This window comes from Cololabis saira, chromosome 2 (assembly GCF_033807715.1).
Source record: "Cololabis saira isolate AMF1-May2022 chromosome 2, fColSai1.1, whole genome shotgun sequence".
NCBI classification, from domain to species: Eukaryota; Metazoa; Chordata; class Actinopteri; order Beloniformes; family Belonidae; genus Cololabis; species Cololabis saira.
The window spans coordinates 5,422,059-5,436,935 of NC_084588.1; the positions used below are offsets into that span (position 1 = coordinate 5,422,059).

The 14,877-nt window shown below is 41.6% G+C and overlaps 1 protein-coding gene across 1 annotated transcript; it reads left to right on the plus strand.

The window, feature by feature from the left end:
• The first annotated feature begins 7,224 nt into the window (after positions 1-7,224).
• LOC133418951 (putative nuclease HARBI1) lies at positions 7,225-8,117 on the plus strand. The gene is made up of 2 exons (XM_061707908.1): positions 7,225-7,461; positions 7,581-8,117. Exons 1-2 carry the CDS (start codon positions 7,225-7,227, stop codon positions 8,115-8,117), a joined length of 774 nt encoding a protein of 257 aa, XP_061563892.1.
• Positions 8,118-14,877: the final 6,760 nt, after the last annotated feature.

Here is a 14,877-nt window from a genome sequence, read left to right on the forward strand (position 1 = left end):
TGAATGATAATCTCAGATTGCTCAGTGATTGAAATGACTGTCAGTCGCTGTCTTGTGTCTATTCAGCTGCTGTCTCTCTATGAGCTCTGTGCATTTCTATTTTGGGAATTTTACTCAACTGTTAGCGAGCACTGCTACAACTGAATCCCACAATAACAGTGTAGATTTTTTTTCTGTTGAAATATTCCATGGCAATGATTCATCGAGTAACATACGTGTGTGTGTCTGATGAATTCATACCCCCTTTTATGTGTTAGTTCAGTTTCAGCATTCAAGTTTCTACAGCTGCCGCAGGACGTTTAACATGCTGGATTTTCACCCGCATGTGTTTTTCTGGTCTCCTCCTCTCTTTCATCTTCCTCTGCTAAAGTGACCCCATTGAGATGTAGAGAAATGGTCTTAGGTGACAGTCATAATGAACATGATCGTGTTCACTCAATAAATCTCAGGCCTGGTGCTTTTTGAGCACAAATCAGTGAAATGTTAAAGCCCACCTGTCTGTCTCCATCAGTCATTTCCACTGTCACCTCCCCACCGCCTGATGGATCACAGTTGCTGCAAAATTAGACAGCCTTGAATCTCATTTCTTTCCAATTGGCCTTTCCCTGCAATCTTACTCAAGCTGGCTGACATGAGCTGATCCTCTATGGGAGGGACGTCTCAAATAGGAACTAATACTACATACACTAAACACAGCTTTATCTCCAACGAAGGGATTAGGTTGCCTGCCTCCAGAGCACCTCAAAGACGGGCGCCATACAACTGCTGAATTCCCGTACATGCTATTTACCTTGGCTCGGTTTCCCAGATCAGTTAAGTAGCTCTTAACAGCGAAAGACTTCTTTCAAACCTTCTTAAGGAGCCTGTGAAAGAAAATCGCGTTTCCCAGAGTTGCTCTTAGCTTAAGAATCTCTTTCATTAAGAAGGAAATGAAAGATGCTGCTGACCCAGTCTTTCCAACCTTCTTAGTGAACAAAGACTCACAGATCCAGCCGCGTCAGGCAAATCAATATCACACCAAGCAATGAGATATTAAAACAATGCACCCCGCACACATTTTGATCTATTTTATACTTTAGATTTATATTGTTTAGCATTCATTGGTGACAGCAAAGGGGGAAAAAAAGAAAAATAAGGAATAACAAGTGTGTTCCTGTATATGTTTTATGCATTATGTTCAAATAAAAGGATCATCATTTATCATAATTTGTCTGCACACATCCCACATCTGCGTGCACATATGAGATAATGTACCACAATCAAAAATCAAAATCAAAAACACATCCACCCTCCAAACCTGCCACATTTAACACATCAGGCAACTGACAGGTGTAATTGAGTTCAGCTGGAACCTCATTACGGGAGACTTCATCCACTGCTCCATGAAAAGGCGTTGCAAAATCACATGTGTGAGATACCATGGCTGCTATACAGCATATTCTCGCCGCAAATCAACCGCGTTGCTGTGCGCGAAGCAGAACGGTTTATATGAACGCATTCGTGCATCAGCACTTCAATCCCCTGGACGTCCAGACGGACCGGGCGTTCTGCTATCAGGCACCATTACTTTGGAACCAACTTCCAATCTGGGTTAAGGAGGCTGACACCACTTCCACCTTTAAAACTAAACTTAAAACCTTTCTGTTTAGTAAAGCCTATAGTTAGTGTTTAGTAAACCTCTAGCTGGTGTTGGTAAATCTCTAGGGGCCTGATTTAAAGGTTTGCGTGTGTAAAAACGTGTGCAAACTTGACAGCACCCGCAAACCAAGGTGCCAGCTGATCTACTAACAGCGTGCAAAGAATAGCGTGCGCAAAATAACACACGCTATTCATTTAGTACTTTTGCCCTGATGAATAATCAATATGGGGCGTACCCACCAGAACGCGCTAAATACTGGGTATTTAGATGCAAATTGGTCCATTTACCACGCGCAATGAGATTTACCAAGCCTGAAAGTTTTTGTGGGGATTGTGATTGCGTCTGTATTTAATACGTTCGAAAGGAAGGTGCTAATCTGCACAGCATTACTATTGTGGTGAGGATTCTCCACATGCAAAAGGAGAAATATTTTATTTGAATGTTAAATCGAGTATTATTCAGCAAACGGTTGCCACAGGAGGCATCTTCATTTTTTTTATTTGTGATAATAAATAAATCACGTGTTTTCATGGAGAAAAAAGTGTTTCTTATTGTGCGCCAATGACGTGATCTACTAGTTTGCATTATTCGTTTTGGAATACTCAATTTAGATATATACTGCATGGGATTTGGACTCAGAATAATGGCTATAATTGCCACGGCATGCCATGGTCAGCTGGAGACAATTGTCTCGAGCTGACCGGAGCATCAAGACTGGAGAGATGATTAAAAATGATGTCCGAGCTGTCATGTTAGTCTATGTCCAAAATAACACAGAAAAGCTTGTCTGATTACGCTTTTAGTTGTCATCCATCCATTCAATACACATAACTGACATTGATGTATTCACAGTGATTCATTATCAGCTGTAAATACTTGTGTACAGCCATTATTCTGAGTCCAAATCCCATGCAGTATATATCTAAATTGAGTATTCCAAAGCGAATAATGCAAACTACAGATCACGTCATTGTCACCCCAGGATACAGCGCTTTGCCACCGAGGTGGCAAAGCGCTCTCTGCTCTGTGCGCTCTGTGCGCTGTTCTGAACACTTCTCTTCTCTTCTTGCCATATGATGGTCCCGTCTGTCACACATTTACTGTCAGTGTTTGCTATATAATATATAATATTTGCAATATACTGTGGACATCTGAATAAAAACTTAACTCATAAATAGATTGAATCAAAGCGCTCTCCAGCTCTGTGTCTGATTGTCTTTTTCTCCTCAGATCATGCCGAGCACCGCCGGGTCACGCAAACCCGACCAATAAAAAATTAAAATCAAATTCAGTCCTGTGGCCCGTTTTTCTATTTCGTATTTTTGATCTGTGCCTAAAATTGAAATATGAAAAACCAGACGTTTTTCCGTTTTTTGTGTTACCAACTGCATTTATTCTATCGCAGATTTTCTCCGATATTGCGTTTCTTTTGGTAATGTTTAAACTTATTTGCTGTAGTTCATGAATGTGTTTATTTGCCTCTTCCACTAATATCTCTAACTCCAACTCGTTCAATTTCATTTTGCGCTTGTGACTTGTGACTGTGCATTCCATCCAGACTCTCCATGGCGCAGAGTTTGCGCTCGCAAACCTTAAGACGCAACACCTCATTTAAATACTGCTGTTTGCACCTGTTATCAATTGCGCACGCATTCTTAGTTGATCACCCGCAAACCACACAACAACAGCACGTGCAAACTTTTTCAGTGCACACGCAATTTAGTACTCTTTATTTAGGATCTTAGTAAATCGGGCCCTAAGTAGTGTAAACTCTAGTGTGTTAGAGTCAGTAGTCATAGTTGCAGCTATAGAACAAAACTATAATAGTTAGTCTCAAATATAGCTTTGCGGTAGATTTGTTTATTTGTTTATTTATTGAGATCCCCATTAGCTGCAGCAGAAACTGCAGCTATTCTTCCTGGGGTCTTAACAAAGTAATGCAATACAAAATAAAACAAAATAGAAAAAAGAACTTAAAAAATAAAAATACAGAATAAGAGCAAGAAGAAAAAAAAAATATATATATACAAAATCAAGATATTTTAAGAATCAAGACAAGAACAGAAACCAAGTCAACTATATCCTCCCCACATATACCTAATATATACCTAGCATACATATATATACATACATACCTATACATACATACACACATACATATACCCATCATATAATATTCTATCATATCTAACATTCCAAGTCAGTTCTATATTATATTCACACAGACACATATATATATATATACACATCCACACATACATACATACACATATACTCATATATCTCTATTATATAATGACACTACTATGCAATAATACCATTGTATCTCATGTACTAAAACAATCATATTACATACACAACTATTCCATACCGAAACCATTACTTGGATAGATGTTTTTTAAGTAGTATTCTGAATTGATTATTGTTAGCGAGTTTTACATGATTGGGTAAAGAATTCCATTCTTTCATTCCTCTATACAGGACTGTACGTTTGATGGCATTAGATCTAACCTTAGGTATTGTAAAATTTCCAACAGTTGCATGTCTAGTGTTGTGACAGTGATTTTCTGCACTAAAAGAGAGGTTTTCAAACAAATCATATGGCTTTTTTAAAACAGATATGTTTCTTATCACAATCAACAGTGAGTATATGAGTCTGTCTTTGACCAATAACCAGTTGAGTTTCTTGTGCATAGAGATTATATTTGTCCTATTGTCGCACTTAAGAATAGTGCGGGCAGCTCTGTTTTGTATAATTTGTAAAGCATTCAACATTTCACCATTAGCACTGGACCAAACTGCTGGGCAATAGTCAAGGTTTGATGGTATAAGTGATTGAATAGCTGTTTTTAAAATCCTATGATTCATATAGAATGCATGTCTTCTTACAATAAATATACCCCTCCCCATCTTTGTAATGATATTAGAAATATGTGTTTTCCATGAAAGTTTGTTGTCTACTATTACTCCCAGAAGTTTGGTTTCGTCCACTTGTTTTATGATGATGTCATTGACCTTGATATACAAAACAGGATTCTTATCAATATTATGATTTGACCCGATAATCATACAATTGGACTTTGATAAATTTAGGCTAGCTTGTTTGCTCTGACCCATTCCGCTATACTAATTAATTCGTTATTTATAATAATTTCTAATTCATTATTAGTCTTTGCAGAAGCATATATAGTCGAGTCATCCGCGTACATCACTGTATTCACTTTTTCTAAGTCATTCGTAAAGATTGTGAACAGTAAAGGACCAAGACAGCTTCCTTGAGGAACTCCACATGTTATGGTTTTGTTTTCTGAGTAGCTGCCATTAAAAAACACAGATTGCATCCTGTTGGACAGATAACTGTAGAACCAGTTGAGTGCAGATTGCTCAAAGCCGTAACAAGCCAGTTTTTCTAATAATATGTTATGATCTATAATGTCAAAAGCCGCTGAAAAGTCTAGAAATACAGCACCAATTATGTTTTTCATTTCAATTTCCTTCAGCCAATCATCAGACATGACGTTGCAGTGGAGTGAGCCTTTCTATATGCAATTCAATTCAATTCAATTTTATTTATATAGCGTCTAATACAACAGAGTTGTCTCTAGACGCTTTACAGAGACCCATACCCAGAACATGACCCCCGAGCAGTTATTACATAAACAATGGCAGGTAAAAACTCCCCTAGTGGGAGAAAAACCTTAAGCCAAACAGTGGCAAGGAAAAACTCCCCTTTAGGAGGGAAGAAACCTTGAGCAGGACCAGGCTCATAAGGGGGGACCCTCCTGCCGAGGGCCAGACTGGTGGGTCAGGGACGGCAACAGCACAGCAGGCAGGTGGAAGCAGCAACGGGATGACCAGGGGTGGGCATGTTGTGAAGTACTGATTATTTCATTATCTGATAAATAATTATTAATTTGTTCATACACAATTGTTTCCATCATCTTTCCAAGTATCGGTAGCAGGCTTATTGGACGACTATTTGAGCCAGAAAAAGGTAGTCTCTTATTTTTTGGTGGTGGAACTATTTTAGCTTGCTTCCAGGCAAGAGGACATGTGCCGCATGTAAAGCTTAAATTTATGATGTGAACCAACGCTGGAGCAATGTCATCAGCAACCACTCTGCTGACACTCTGCTGTCTAGGCCAACAAGACCAGCTGGTTTGTCTTTGCCCTTTGTCAATAGTTCAATAATCTTGTCCGTGTTAACTTTTACCAATCTGAACTTAGAATTTCTATTTTTCATAATTGTATTTCTTATTAATATATGACATATATCATTACTTAGATGAGTCATACTTTCTCTTAGATTCACTACTTTGCTTATAAAATAATCATTTAAATAATTGGCAATGCCACTGGGCTTAGTAATGAACTCACCATCCTTTTCCAGAAAAGCTGGATTGTTTTTATCTTTCCTACCTGTCAGTTCATTTAAGACCTTCCATAGTTTTTTACTATCATTCCCCACCTCCTTTACTCGATTCTCGAAATATAATTTCTTCTTTTTCCTGTTTAGTTTGGTAACACAGTTTCTCTTTTTCTTATATAGATCCCAGTCACATTTGCTACCGGTTATAATTGCAGTTTTTTTCATTAGATCTCTCATTTTCATACCCTCTTTAATTTCATTATCTAACCAGGGTGTGATTGTATTCCTGACAGTGAACCTTTTTGATGGTGCATGTTTTTCCACAAGTGGAAAAAATAATTTATAAAATTTAGTCAGGGCCATTTCTGGATTATTGGCTTCAAATACTTCCAGCCAGCATACTTCTTTGACCTCTTTAACAAATACCTCTTTATTAAAGAGGTATTTAAATTAAAGATATGCTGCTATAGGCTTATGCTGCAGGGGGGCACCGACATGATCCACTGGGCGGTGCCTCTCACCCTTCTTCTCCTCTCCTTTTCCCTGCCTCTCTTCTCCATTACCATTTTTATCTATTATAAATATCTCATAGCTATCATTTTTGTCCATCGTTCCTGTAGTTTCTTGTACCAGCCCCCCTTTTTTCTCTTTTGTGCATGTTTGCAGGCTGGAGCCTCGGGAGCTGCGTTCTGGCCTGTGTTCCCGGGCCCCCCCCCCCCATCCCCGGTCATCCCGTTGCTGCTTCCACCTGCCTACGTGGATGTCTGCTGTTGCTGCTTCCGCCTGCCTGCACCCCCCCCCCCCCCCCCCCCCCTCTGGTCATCCCGCTGCTGCTTCCACATGACTGTTGTGTGCTGCTGACGTCCCTGACTCCCCCAGTCTGGCCTTCGGCAGGAGGGTCCCCCCTTATAAGCCTGGTCCTGCTCAAGGTTTCTTCCTCCTAAAGGGGAGTTTTTCTTGCCACTGTTTGGCTTAAGGTTTTTCTCCCACTAAGGGAGTTTTTACCTGCCATTGTTTATGTAATAATTGCTCGGGGGTTTATGTTTATGTTTATGTTTATGTTTATGTTTATGTTTATGTTCATGTTCTGGATCTCTGGAAAGCGTCTAGAGACAACATCTGTTGTATTAGACGCTATATAAATAAAATTGAATTGAATTTAATTGAATAGATGAGGTACCGGCTTCCATGGGCTGAAATACAATGCCTCATCACGATGGTGTCTCCACATATCCGGAGGGCAACCCGGTGCAATTTCGCCCTGAGCCCGGAGGTCCAGTTACTGGCTGCACTGCGTTTTTACGCAGTGGGGAGCTTCCTGGAGGTGGTGGGGGACGGCACCGGACTGAGCAAGGCGTCGGTGTCACGGAGTGTGGCAGCCGTGACATCGATCCTCCTGCACCATGCCCGAGCGCACATCCAGTTGCCCACCACAAGGGAGGAGATCCGCCAGGTCCACCAAGGATTCCACGCCATGGCTGGGATCCCCGGGTGATTGGTGTAGTGGATGGCACCTTGATCCCCATTCTCAATCCGTCCTTGGTGGAGCATTTTTCTGTCATCAACACGCAGGCGGTGGTGGACCCCGAGGGCCTGATAACGGACATCGTTGCTAGGTGGCCGGGGGGCACCCATGACAGCTACGTGTTTGTCAACTCGGCTGTGGGGCAGAAGGCTGCTAGGGAGGAGTTTGGCTGGAGCTTCCTCCTTGGGGACAGCGGCTACCCTCTCCGCAGCTACCTGGTGACCCCTTTGACCAACCTGGCAACACCAGCGGAGGAGAGGTTTAATGAGGCGCACACAGACACTAGGACCCACATCAAACGGATGTTTGGCAGGTGGAAGTCACGGTTCCGTTGTATCCATTGTTCATCGGGGGGGCTGCGCCTGTCACCTACCAAGAGTTGTGGTGTCATCGTAGTCACCGCCATGCTCCACAACATGGCTGTGCGCGCCGGAGCAGATGAGCCGCCTCCCTTGGATGAGGACGAGGATTCTGAAGATGACGATGCCCCACCTCTGGTCCCTGGACCTCCGAACGATGCCCGAGCAGCACTCCACCAAGCCGGTGTCCACAGAAGACAGGAGCTCATTGACCTGTTTTTCTGATTTCACTTCCCTTTCACCAGTCACCAAGCAGTCAGCTGAGCTCCAACCAACTTCCTTAATCCCCAAACATTAAGAAAAAAACCAGCAATAAACCCACTATCACCACACCACCCATAACTGTCTATAGGCTACTAAACTCCGCCACTAACTTCAAGAATACTTTATTGCTGCAATGTTTCAGTGCTTTGAAGGTGTAGCATTGAACATTAAAGCAAAGTGTTCGGGAGTTTACATGTGTTTTTGGCTGGAAGAGGCGCGTGTGTCATGCGTAAAGCGTACATTACGCACACACTTATACATGGCCTGAGTACTCTTGGAGTAAATTAATAAAATGGTCAATTCACAGGGACCCTCTGTGTAATTTTGAAACCCCTATGAATCACACAACACAAGAATGAAAAGAGAACCAAGTTTAATTCAACCATGAATATAAACACAACATGTCAGGAAATTAATCAATAATCCATAATTCACAGGGAGAGTCGCCCTCTGGAGCGTCGGCTGTACGGCGCCTCGAGAAGTGGCATCTGTCTCCGCTGCAGCTCTAATTTCTCCCGCTTGATGTGCACGATCTGCTGCTGGAGGGCAGTGGACGTCTCGGAGGAGGTATGGAGGTGGCCCTCCATACGGCGCAGCACTGCGAGCTTCTCCCTCTCCAGGTCCACCGGCGTCTCGTTGCAGGTGCAGGTGCTGATAGCAGGCCGCTGTGTGCGGCCACCCCGCATGCGGACGCCGGTTCTTACTGGTGCAGGTTGGAGCTCGGGGACAGGCGGGAGTGGGTGTAGGGCGACGTATTCCTCGGACTCGGTATTTGGGGCCGGGGAGGTTGGTGCTGGTCTGACCCCGCTCCCAGATGGCTCATCCACCGGTTCCGACAGCCCCTCGTTCCCCAGGACATCTACCCCGCCCTCAATGCCCTCAGATGCCGTCTTGCCAATTATGGCCATCACCTTCTCTTCATCTGGCGTGAGCTCCGTGTTGGCAGGTGAGCCACCACCCGTGGCCTGGCTCTCGCCTGACCCTCGCTGCCTTCTTCTTAGTTTGGCTCTGGAACTCCTGCCACTTCTTCCTCACTGCATCCCACTCTCGTAGGCCACAGGGGCTGGAGGGAGCCATGCGCTCAGCGATGGCTTGCCATATGCGTCATTTGGCCAATATATTCCTTTTTCCTTTCGTCCCCCCGAAGAAGGTGTCCCGCTGTTGCCACACTTCATCCACCATGATGCCCATCTCCTCAGCAGTGAATGCTGGTGACCGCTTGGCCCGCTGCTTCATTACTTCTGCCATCATTAATGTGTGCACCTACCCACAGGTCATTTTATATCAATTCAATTCAATTCAATTTTATTTATATAGCGTCTAATACAACAGAGTTGTCTCTAGACGCTTTACAGAGACCCATACCCAGAACATGACCCCCGAGCAGTTATAATATAAACAATGGCAGATAAAAACTCCCCTAGTGGGAGAAAAAAAAATATCCTCAGTAACTGATTGATGTGCGTAAATGGATGTGATTGCTACTTGGATACACCTGTTGAACACACCTGTCACCTATGATGACAGGGAATTAGTGCATTGAGGAGCAGCGCTGTGTGTCTCCACACACCCGCCGTGTGTCTCCAAACATCTGCAGATACAACGTTGATGAATGCAAGATTCTGCTTAATAATGAAAAAGGTCAAGCAGCTAAATAAACTTCAGAAAATTTTTTCGAGGTGAAGGATTCTGTTTTACGAGTCACGAGAATACAATGTGGTCCTATATGCTGATCGTTAAGATAATTTGTCCTAATTCGTCCATCTTTCACATTTAATAAAAACAATACATTTCCTCATTATTCTCTTACCAAGACTACTTCTTATTTAGTTGCAGTCTTGTTTTCATCATGAAAAAGGGTCATTGAATTATATTTATCATCTTAATTTTTCATTATAACGCACAGGCAGCAGGGAATTAGTGCGTTAGGTAGCAGTGCTGCTGTGAAAATGCGCTGATAGTGATCGGTGATCGATTTGCCTGGCATCGATTATTTGGTTTCAGAACCGGACAGCTCCTCCAAAGAGCTTCTGAAAGAGCGAAACTAAAGAACGGTGTTAAGAAGTCATCTGGGAAACACCCGTATCTTAGGATTCTCTCTTAGTTCAAACCTTCTTTGAACCTCTCTTAAATCCTTAAGAGAAGTTGGATCTGGGAAACCCGGCCATTTTCATTCACTCAGCACTATATAGGACAAGGATGGGCAGCTTTTTATTTGATGTCTACTGACTTGTACTCGTACTTGTAATCATCTTGTACCCATGTAAAAAGATTATTGGTTCACTGTAGCCAGTACTCGAGTTGTAAAAAAAACTCAGGGGGGATGGTGGATTTTATCATATGGGGACAGATCATTTGTGCTGATTACAAATAATATAATATATTACAAATAATAGCAGTGACCAAAACACCTGCAGAAATACTGCAGGAATGACATAGCAGCAGTTAAATGCAGCCTTCTGTAAGCTTTAAATATCCACTGGGCTTACATCAAATACATCAAAACACAACAATAAAAACACTTTTCTGAACTTATCAATATGACTCTGTCCTTCACAGGATAAGTACAATGGATCACTGCAAAAACTCACAATCTTAACAAGAATATTTGTCTTATTTCTAGTTAAATTGTCTCATTTTAGTAAAAAAAATCTCATTACACTTAAAACAAGACTCATCACTGGAAAAAACAACAATTTTCACCTGTTTCAAGTAGATTTTCACTTAAAATAAGTAGAAAAATCTGCCAGTGGAACAAGATTTTTTGCCTTGTAATGAGAAGATGGGAAGATTTCAAGTGAAACTTTACCTGAAAAAGGTGACAATTGTCAAATTGTTCTGGTGTTATTTTTCTGGTGATGACTCTAAATGTTGAAATAGCAGTAAAACCACATTCATTGATGAAATGACATAAGGGATGGAAAGGGGGGATGGCAGTTTTACAGGGGGGATGATTTTGACTGTTTTTATTTCAGGGGGGATGCCATCCCCCTCATCCCCCCTCAACTCAAGTACTGACTGTATGTCACGGGCAGGTACTCTGGGAGGATTTGTAATCCTGATGAATAATTAGATAATATGAGTGTATAATGTAATAAAACTTCTTGAATATTGCTTTTGCAGCGAGGAAAAAGCATATCAATCGTTCCCCCTTATGTAGTCATAAATTCTAACTTCAGGAAGTATTTGACAGATATCTAGTCATTCATCCCCTCAACTTAATCCTCCACTAACCCCCAGGGGCTGACCAGCCATATGAGGGCAGGATGAGCACATCCTCTTGGAGATGGACGGCATCACTTCAGCGTACAGTGAGCTCTAGGGCTCACTAGAGGGAGTCAGAAACCTCTGTATAGAAGGCACAGTCGTGGTTGGCTGAACGACTCCACAGCTAACGCACCACTGCTGCTTGAGCTCTGACGTGCCGTTAACACCATTACAACTGCATCCCAGCGAGCTGAATTCCTTTGTCCTAGGCCAACTTATGAGGTCATGCAGTCCACATCTCCGTTCTTTATAACACATTTGTTTAAAGTGGAATAAAAATGCTGTCCTGTGTTGTGGCTGATTCCCTGCCTGCCTTTGTCTTGTGTTCGGCCACGCTGCTGTGGGTACACTAGATGGAAAACTTTACACTCCAATCGACGAGCAGTGGATCTATCTGTGACAACGTGAGGGATCAGATTCTGCCCAAATTGTGTTGATGAATGTCTTAATCAAAGGCTGTCCCTCTCAGATTTCGCCTCATTGAAAAGGTATGATTGAATGTTAATAATCTTCTATTCCACATCCATTGGGAGGAGTCTACATCAGATGATGTGTTAAGGGGATGATTTTGCAGTTTTGTCCTTCCACTTGGCCACGGACCATTTGAGTGTTAACTTTTTTAGTTTTGAGCGATGGAAATCCCCATTGACCTTTTGCTTGTTGCAGTTTATACCCATGAGCGTGAGTTTAATGAGAAAATGGCGATATAAACACTAGTGAGCTTCAAGCTGTTGTGTATGCAGGCCTCCTTTAATGAAAATGAACCCTGGCAGTTTTGGACAAATGTGAGCTTAAACAGCAGACTGCTGGCGATAACTATAGAGGATTTGAGCAGGAGAAGAAACAGTGTCCTAGACTGCTAGTGAATTTAAGACACAGCGAGAAAAACATCAAAACAGATTCATTAAAATTTAAGTCATAAAGTCAAGGCAATAAACTGCAAAGAACAGTACAGTATTCAATTATTCTTTATTTCGGTGAAAAAGTTATTGTCAGTATTCTAAATAAATGAATGATTTGATGCTCAGGTCGAGAGGGAATAACAGGGTAAATGCTATGTTAACATTTGAGACTGGACCCAGTTGCAGTCAGTTATCCGTTCAAGGTTATTGTGTTCATACTGCCGCCTTCAAGAGGTGGGTAGTAACGAGTTACATTTACTTGAGTAAGTTTTGGGAAATGTTGTACTTTTAGGAGTAGTTTTGAATCACTATACTTTTGACTTTTACTTGAGTAGATTTGTGAAGAAGAAACTGTTACTCTTCCTCCGCTACATTAGGCTACGTTGAGCTGTTACTTTTCTTTTATCCCTTTTATCCACGTACGCGTCAATCTCATGACATCACTGGGTGATTCTTTGAGAAAAATGTTTGTTTTTGCCTGTTTTGTCACATTTACACAGACTCAAACACACACAGAGTTTCTATGAGTTCATGTTTGTTCTAGTTCTGCCTGGTTAAAAAGGAAAAGTACAAAGGCTTGAAATTTTGTGCTACTTGTGCTTAATTTCTTAAGTTATTATTTTATTTATTTTATTATTTAAAGTACTTGAATTTACTTTAAGATTATTTTAATTTAAGCTATTTTTTATTTTTTTATTAATTTTAATTTATTTTATTAATTTAATTTGCCTGAACATGATTATTTTGTACTTTTGTCTGTTTGAATGGTTTTGTTAAAAAAATAAATCAGATGTTACTCAACAGTTACTCAGTACTTGAGTAGTTTTTTCACCAAGTACTTTTTTACTTTTATTCAAGTAATTATTTGGATGACTACTTTTACTTCTACTTGAGTCATATTATTCTGAAGTAACAGTACTTTTACTTGATTACAATCTTTGGCTACTCTACCCAGCTCTGCCCCTTCAATTCAATTCAATTCAATTTTATTTATATAGCGTCTAATACAACAGAGTTGTCTCTAGACGCTTTACAGAGACCCATACCCAGAACATGACCCCCGAGCAGTTATTACATAAACAATGGCAGGTAAAAACTCCCCTAGTGGGAGAAAAACCTTAAGCCAAACAGTGGCAAGGAAAAACTCCCCTTTATGAGGGAAGAAACCTTGAGCAGGACCAGGCTCATAAGGGGGGACCCTCCTGCCGAGGGCCAGACTGGTGGGTCAGGGACGGCAACAGCACAGCAGGCAGGTGGAAGCAGCAACGGGATGACCAGGGGTGGGGACCGCAGGCCAGCACGCAGCTCCCGAAGCTCCGGCCCAATCAGCAAGTCCCAGGTTGGGGTGCAGGGTCAGGGAAAGACTTGTGCTCCGTAATGCAAGCTACAGCCACCCACGACCACCTGCAGGTTCCGGTGTCCGGCAAAGGATGCTGCAACATGGACAAAAGAGAGAAAAGGGAGGCGAAGGGGGGGCCAGCACAAGAAACTACAGGAGCGACTCTGACACCCTTCTGTCCTCACTAGTGAGGGAGGCATCTGAAAGTATCTCTGTCAACACAGACACAAGTACATGTGAGTATTTCTAAGCAGTGTGTGACAATGTCACCAGTCAAACTACAATTATCAACATTTGTACCATTGAAGAATGATATTTACCCTTCCCATTTTTATTAAAACTAGATTTTTTTTTTTAGTTTCCGTTTATTGTGTTTTTCACTTCATTTAGTAATACTTTTACTTTACTTTTTCAGTGGATGTAGTGCAGACGATGGTCTGTGTGCAGTTGTTTTGATGCTGTTTAAACATTATGAACCCAAAAATCAATTTTCTACAAGAACTAAATGTGATTTAGTTAAGATTCGAAATTGAAAACAGTGATTCCCCAGGGTTCTTTAGAAAGCCAGTGGATAGTGCGCACACAACATCCTTCTGTGCACACTATTTACCCCTGGATTGCTCCAGGCTAATGTCTCAATAATTTTCACTCCTTTCTCAGGTCCTTCCCACAAAGGACTTAAATAATGATCCATGGACAAAATGAAGCATTTAAAATGTATTCATTAATCATTCATCTCTAACTCACAATGAGCTGGAGATGAATTGAAAACTTCCACAAACCGGATTGAGAACTTTTCACAAAAAACTTCCAAAAACTGAACTGAAACTTCCACAAAATGAAGACTGAATATCGGTAAAGGATGAAGACAGACAGCTTTCAGTCAGTGCGCAGAGTGCGGAAATATGGGGTGCCATAACAAGAACGTGAAATTTCCACAAAAAACGTCTACGAAATTAAATTGTACACAAAATTAAGACTAAATATATTGACAAGTGATTGAGAAGGGCTTCAGTGAGTGAAGAAGAGTGGAGAGGTGTGGGGTGATGCTTTCATAGTCAGTGGTTTCTAACTGGGTATGGTCAAGTTGCTCAAGGTTTACTAAGTGCTAGTTAAGGTCACAGGGTTTCACTAGTTGTAATTAGATCTCGGAATCTGGAGAAGCGTAGAATTTCTGTCAGCATGGCCTGTAATTATTCTCTTTCCCAATTAA